Source organism: Xenopus laevis, chromosome 8L (genome assembly GCF_017654675.1).
Source record: "Xenopus laevis strain J_2021 chromosome 8L, Xenopus_laevis_v10.1, whole genome shotgun sequence".
Lineage (NCBI taxonomy): Eukaryota > Metazoa > Chordata > Amphibia > Anura > Pipidae > Xenopus > Xenopus laevis.
Window position 1 is genome coordinate 125,637,587 of NC_054385.1, and position 7,257 is coordinate 125,644,843.

The 7,257-nt window shown below is 43.7% G+C and overlaps 1 protein-coding gene across 1 annotated transcript; it reads left to right on the forward strand.

Moving 5' to 3' along the window:
• The first annotated feature begins 103 nt into the window (after positions 1-103).
• On the forward strand, positions 104-6,893 carry LOC121397345 (GDP-L-fucose synthase-like). The gene is made up of 7 exons (XM_041573982.1): positions 104-151; positions 2,531-2,694; positions 3,001-3,055; positions 3,354-3,420; positions 4,234-4,313; positions 4,901-4,994; positions 6,372-6,893. Exons 1-7 carry the CDS (start codon positions 104-106, stop codon positions 6,425-6,427), a joined length of 564 nt encoding a protein of 187 aa, XP_041429916.1. The 3' UTR covers positions 6,428-6,893.
• The last annotated feature ends 364 nt before the right edge of the window (positions 6,894-7,257 follow it).

Genomic DNA, 7,257 nt, shown 5'->3' on the forward strand with positions numbered 1-7,257 from the left:
CCTGCCTCTCACCTCTTCTGTCTATGGATTCGGCCCCGGGAAACACTCCACCCGGAATGCTGAAGCACATTACAGATTCTGGCTCAGGGTGCAGGGAGTTGTAATGCTGGAGCCAAAGAGCATGTCTGTCACTATCCAGAATGATGAACAGGTTTCTGGCCGAGTGATAAAATGTAATGTGTTTCAGGCTTACTGCAATAATAAAGGTTTAGATTGTAAGCTCACTGGGGCAGGGACTGATGGGAATGTGATAGGGACCTTAGATTGTAAGCTCACTGGGGCAGGGACAGATGGGAAAGTGATAGTACCTTAGATTGTAAACTCACTGGGGCATGGACTGATGGGAATGTGATAGGGACCTTAGATTGTAAGCTCACTGGGGCAGGGACTGATGGGAATGTGATAGGGACCTTAGATTGTAAGCTCACTGGGGCAGGGACAGATGGGAAAGTGATAGGACCTTAGATTGTAAACTCACTGGGGCAGGGGCAGATGGGAAAGTGATAGGACCTTAGATTGTAAACTCACTGGGGTAGGGACTGAAGGGAATTTGATAGGGACCTTAGATTGTAAACTCACTGGGGCAGGGACGGATGGGAATGTGATAGGGACCTAAGATTGTAAACTCACTGGCACATGGACAAATAGGAATGTGATAGGGACCTTAGATTAGATTGTAAGCTTACTGGGGCAGGGATTGATGGGAAAGTGATAGGACCTTAGATTGTAAACTCACTGGGGCAGGGACTGATGGGAATGTGATAGGGACCTTATATTGTAAGCTCACTGGGGCAGGGACAGATGGGAAAGTGATAGGACCTTAGATTTTATACTCACTGGGGCAGGGACTGATGGGAATGTGATAGGGACCTAAGATTGTAAGCTCACTGGGGCAGGGACAGATGGGAAAGTGATAGGACCTTAGATTGTAAACTCACTGGGGTAGGGACTGATGGGAATGTGATAGTGACCTTAGATTGTAAACTCACTGGGGCAGGGACTGATGGGAATGTGATAGGGACCTAAGATTGTAAGCTCACTGGGACATGGACAAATAGGAATGTGATAGGGACCTTAGATTAGATTGTAAGATCACTGGGGCAGGGATTGATGGGAATGTGATAGGGACCTTAGATTGTAAACTCAATGGGGCAGGGTCTGATGGGAATGTGATAGGGACCTTAGATTGTAAGCTCACTGGGGCAGGGACTGATGGGAAAGTGTTAAGGAACTTAGATTGTAAACTCACTGGGGCAGGGACTGATGGGAATGTGAAAGGGACCTTAGATTGAAAACCCACTGGGGCATGGACTGATGGGAATGTGATAGGGACATTAGATTCTAAGATCAGTGGGGCAGGGACTGATGGGAAAGTTATAGGGACCTTAGAATGTAAGCTCACTGGGACATGGACAAATAGGAATGTGATAGGGACCTTAGACTGTAAACTCACTGGGGCAGGGACAGATGGGAAAGTGATAGGGACCTTAGATTGTAAGCTCACTGGGGCAGGGACTGATGGGAATGTGATAGGACCTAAGATTGTAAACTCACTGGGGCAGGGACTGATAGGAATGTGATAGGGACCTTAGATTGTAAGATCATTGGGGCAGGAACTGATGGGAATGTGATAGGGACCTTAGATTGTAAGCTCACTGGAGCAGGGACTGATGGGAATGTGATAGGGACCTTAGATTGTAAGCTCACTGGGACATGGACAAATAGGAATGTGATAGGGACCTTAGACTGTAAACTCACTGGGGCAGGGACTGATGGGAATGTGATAGGGACCTTAGATTGTAAGCTTACTGGGGCAGGGACTGATGGGAATGTGATAGGGACCTTAGATTGTAAACTCACTGAGTGAGGGACTGATGGGAATGATAAATAATGGCTTTACTGCTCTGTAGCACATCAGTGATTATATCACTGTGACAATAGTTTGTACAGATTATTGGGGCACTGGAAAAATGAAGTAGGATTGTAAGCCCTGCAGTCAAGTTTTTATAGGTGCTTGCAGGGATGGGATTTTCAGTGCTGTAAAAGGAACAGTTACACAAAAAAATACAGTGTAAAAACTAAAATGGAGTTTCTGAAGAAAACACACCAGTTGTACAAGTGCAGCACAACAACACATTATATTGTCATTACTTTAATACACTTTCAGCTTTCGGTGTTAATGTTCCTCACAAATGCCTTTTCGGTTTTAAACGCCTTGAGGTTTTTAACGCTGCTTAACACTTAGTCACATGCAACACTTAATCACATGCAACACTCGCTTAGCAGCTCCCACACTCGCTTTGAAATCAAGGCAATTTGGAATTGGTTTTCATTTTTTTATTATTTGTGGTTTTTGAGTTATTTCACCTTTTATTCAGCAGCTCTATAATTTGCAATGTCAGCCATCTGGTTGCTAGGGTCTAAAGTCCCCTAGCAACCATGCATTGATTTGACTAAAAGACTAGAATATAAAGGAGAGGCCTGAATAGAAATATGACTAATAAAAAAAGCAATAACAATACAGTTGTAGCCTTACAGAGCATTTGAATCTCTTGTCTCCAGAGCTTACTATGAACAGCACGGCTGTAAATTCACCTCCGTCATTCCCACCAACGTCTTCGGCCCACATGATAATTTCAATATTGACGACGGGCACGTCCTGCCGGGGCTCATTCACAAAGTCTACTCGGCCGACTTGGATCATCGAAACCATTCCTGCCACTAAATAATGATTTTATATATGTTTTCTCTATATATATCGAGTGAACCACATCAATAGGTCATTTATCTGCATATTTGGGTTTAGTTATAGTGGGAGCTACCTTATATATGTCTTTGGTAAGAGCAATATGTTACTCATGTAGTACAACAGATAGTACAAATGATGGGGATACACTGGATTCAGATGTAAGTACTGAGCAGCTCAGGTAGATCCATTCCTTGCTCAGTCAGACAGGGTTTTGTTCCACTCTAGGACTAACAATGGCTTCTTGTGGTTTCAGAGAATGGCACTGCTCTCTCTGTCTGGACACGGAGACAGTTCATCTACTCACTGGTAAGGGACAGGAGTATTGTATATCCAAGGGCAGAGCTAGGGTTAACCAAAAATAGAAATGTGCAATGTCTTCACCTCAGCTAGAGACTGCTGTACACAGATGGCCAGAGACAGTCTAACTCCTCACCAGTCTCACACAGAAATCTGTTTGTGTGTCTGTACCCAGGCCAACCCCATGTCTGCTGGTGCCCACACACAACTGAGCAAAGGGTTAATAGTCTGACTCTGACTGTAGCTTTAAGGGTTGGGTTGGTTGCGGTTCAGCCCCTACATCTAACTGCGTGTGTTTCTATCCTAGGATGTAGCAAGGCTTTTCATTTGGGTGCTGAGGGAGTACAATGAGGTTGACCCCAGTATTCTTTCTGGTAAGAAGTGCTACCTGTACCCCAGATACTTATCTGTTACCTCTCTTTGTATGTTCTGGATAAGACAATTTCCCCTCCATGGGCCAAATATATTCCTATTTCATATAAACCATGGTATACTCTTCAGAACATTGAAAATACACATATTGCTACTTTAAGTAAACTTAGGGGCTGTTCCTGCTGAATTGTGCTTAGTACAGGGAATACCTATGCTGCCATAGTTTTATGGGATCTCTCTGTACAGACTATGAGCAAACTTAGGGGCTGTTCCTGCTGAATTGTGCTTAGTACAGGGGACTGTTGTAGAATATTTGAGTATAGATTATTATGGGTGTAGTTTGGGGATGAAGGTGCTGCTATACCTGTATATGACATATCTGTCAGCCCATTGGCTTCTCAGAAGGAGTTGGAGCAGTAGAGGAAGGGAGGGCTATGGATAGAGACAAGCCTTAGAGATAATGGCAGCAAAGAAAAGCTGATGAGCTAATAATACCTGGGTTAATATATATATATATATATATATAAAGCCATTGGTTGCTGGCACTCACCTCCGCCATTCGATCATTTCGCCGGGTGCTAACCCAATTCAATGTAAAGTCCAAAAATAAAAGGAAGCACTCACGGCATAAAGGTTGTCAGAAGTCCTTTACTGAATCATATAAACATCTATGCGTTTTGGTACCTCAAGGGACCGTCATCAGGATATATATATATATTATAGGGCGAACTAATAAGTGTGAAGCATATGTCGGGGATCATTGTACTGAAGCTCATTTGGGTTCATGTGCTGATCTGTGACTTGTTCTGTTCCAGTTGGAGAGGAGGATGAGGTGTCCATCAAAGAAGCAGCCGAGAGCATCGTAGCAGCCATGGAGTTTAAGGGAGAGCTGATTGTATCCTTGGGCTGAGTATTTATTCGTGTAATAGATACACACAAGCACATGTGTCTGTACTCACACTCACTCACTAGCAGTGCCCATGCATGTTAGGAAATGAAGGGGTTAACCCGCCCTATTAAGTGGCTAAGGGAATTTAACCCTCACTTACCCAGGGACAAAGCTCTGAATCTGGACTACTCTCACTCTCCTCTGATCAGTGGCAGAGACTGGACCCAAATGAAAGGGACAGGTGATAAGTCCTGCCCACTTACCCACAATCCAATAGGAATTCACTTACCCTGGGGGCAGTTCTCCCTGAGCATGAGACAGAGAGGAGAGCACGAGCAAGAAGTACAGAGGATCAGAGCACTGGACCTGGGTAATTACTGGGCCCCTAATGGATTCACTTTCTATCCAGGAGGATTTCCTGCCTGACCATGGGGAAGAGAGCAGCCCAAGGGTTTAGGGAAGTGGTTTGAGTACTTGGGGGAGGTCCATTTCACAGGGAGTGGTTCCTGATTGACCATGGGGAAGAGAACACCTCACTGTTGGAAGTCTACTAGACTATAATATGTTTTACCCTTAACTGCCCCCGACTTCAGTTCGACAGCACAAAGTCTGATGTCAAGAAGACTGCGAGTAACCACAAGCTCAGGAAATACCTGCCGGACTTTCAGTTCACCCCCTTAAATAAAGGTAAGAGAGGCGAGTGGTACAGCCCAGCAACATTGTGACCATAACCAGCACTAGTGATGTGTGTTACACCAGTGCGACACATTAAAGGGGCAGTACACACGTATACAGTCCTTCTTCCCACATGAACAACAGAAATTGTGCTGAAAATACTTTCTGCCTAATTTTTTTTTATAAATATGTATATTTACTTGTTATTTATATAAAACAGGAACAGAGCACTGTTTTGATTCCTAATTACCCCCGCCCCCCCCCCCCGTAATTAGATGAGTGTCACAAATGATGACAAACTTCCTTCAGCCCTTTGTTACGATTACAAATGTTTTGCCTCACAGATAAGCAGGAGCCCATTATACAGGGGGATTAAAACAAAAGTATGTTCAGCACAAGCCGGATTTATTGCACAAGAGGGATACTGTCTTTGTAGCAGCAGAGCTCTAATAAAGGCTGCTAGTTACATACGTGTATACATACATATATACAGTACATACGGTGAGCTTCCGTTAGTGAAACCCAAGGCCCCGGCACAGATTTTAACACAGAAACTGAGACTGACCAACTTAAAGAGTTCAAATTGCCACTTTGCTGGCTTTTATTTTCAAATAACACAAAATCTTAAGCCCACTGGCTTCAAATGGGGAATTGCATATGCTTCACATCATAGCAATAACAGTCCCGCTTCACACCCTCACTGGTGTGCACATTACTCACAGTTGAGTTTAGCCCTCAATGGTTTTCAGCGGACCACAAATCCCAGAATCCTCTCTGGTCACACTTGAGACACTCTTGTTTCCTGGGAGTGGGTTCTCTGGTCCTCTCTCCAGCTCAGGGGAATCACTCTTGTTCTCTGGTGCTCACAAGCACATGTAGCCCCACCCCAGGAGGTCTCTATCAGGAAGCAACAGCCCTGAGGTGTTGCTCCGCACCTCCTTTTAACTATCCTTAATTAACTAATTACTTAGCTAGCTACCTAGTTTAGCCAGCTGCAAAACCTTACATAGCGCAAGGGATGGAAGCCCACCCTGCTCTCTTCCATCCACTCCAGGGACCCACTATCCAGCTTTTACCAAGCCGGTTCAGAATTTCCACAGCTTTACTTGCTGCAGCACCACACTTTTCCCTGGAGTTTTAATGCTGGTGAAATACACACAATATCGTGCCCTTTAGACACCCATATCTTACAATACATACACACATACACACACACACACACACATACATACATACATACATACATACATACATACATACATACATACACACATACATACACACACACATACATATACACATCCATATAGATATAAACACACACATACACGGGTGAGTCCATAGAGAGAGGAGGTACCATGTACTAATGCTGCTGTTTCTTCCCTTTAGTGGTGCAGGAAACCTGTAACTGGTTTGACTGTAACTATGCCCAGGCCAGAAAGTGAAGAGATGGCAGTTTGCACAGACAAAGAGCTTGATGTTCGGGCCCCTGGCGAGGGAGAGCGGTGCCTGTGACCCCTGGGACTGGTGGTGGGAGATGAATTCTTTGCATCTGTGAAGCATCAGGAATTGTAGATCTGTCTTTCTGTCCGGAATCTTAGTGGAGGGTGATTGGTTAATGTATTTCCCCTTTATTAATCTGTACTGTACCTACAGTGGGGCCCCGTGGGTCTGGCTCCTGCACTGGCACATGAGTACATTTGGAAGATTTAGGGAGAATGGGGGTAAGTGTAACACATACAGGATGGGGCTGATTAGAAATATCCTGCTTGTGGTACCCGGGGGTGCAAGTGTGATATTAGACTGCTCCATTCTGTTCTACCAGTGCAGTCTGCAGCTTCCCATGATCCACCCATCAGACTGGTACATTATATATATATATATATATATATTGTATCTATAGAAATAGTACAGTACATTAAATATATTGTATATATAGAAATAGTACAGTACATTAAATATATTGTATATATAGAAATAGTACAGTACATTAAATATATTGTATATATAGAAATAGTACAGTACATTCTATATATTGTATATATTGTATATAAAAATAGTACAGTACATTATATATATTGTATATATAGAAATCCAGGCAATGTGTGTGTAGGCTGGTTAGTACCAATATTCCCAGTATTCCCTGTGACCCACAGTATTACATGTACAGTAACTCCGAGTATTCCTTAAAGGAGAACTAACCTGTTCTTTCTGTTTTTTAATGAGGATAATTCCCCCGCACCTTTCATAGAGGGTCACCGGTGAGGAAAGTATT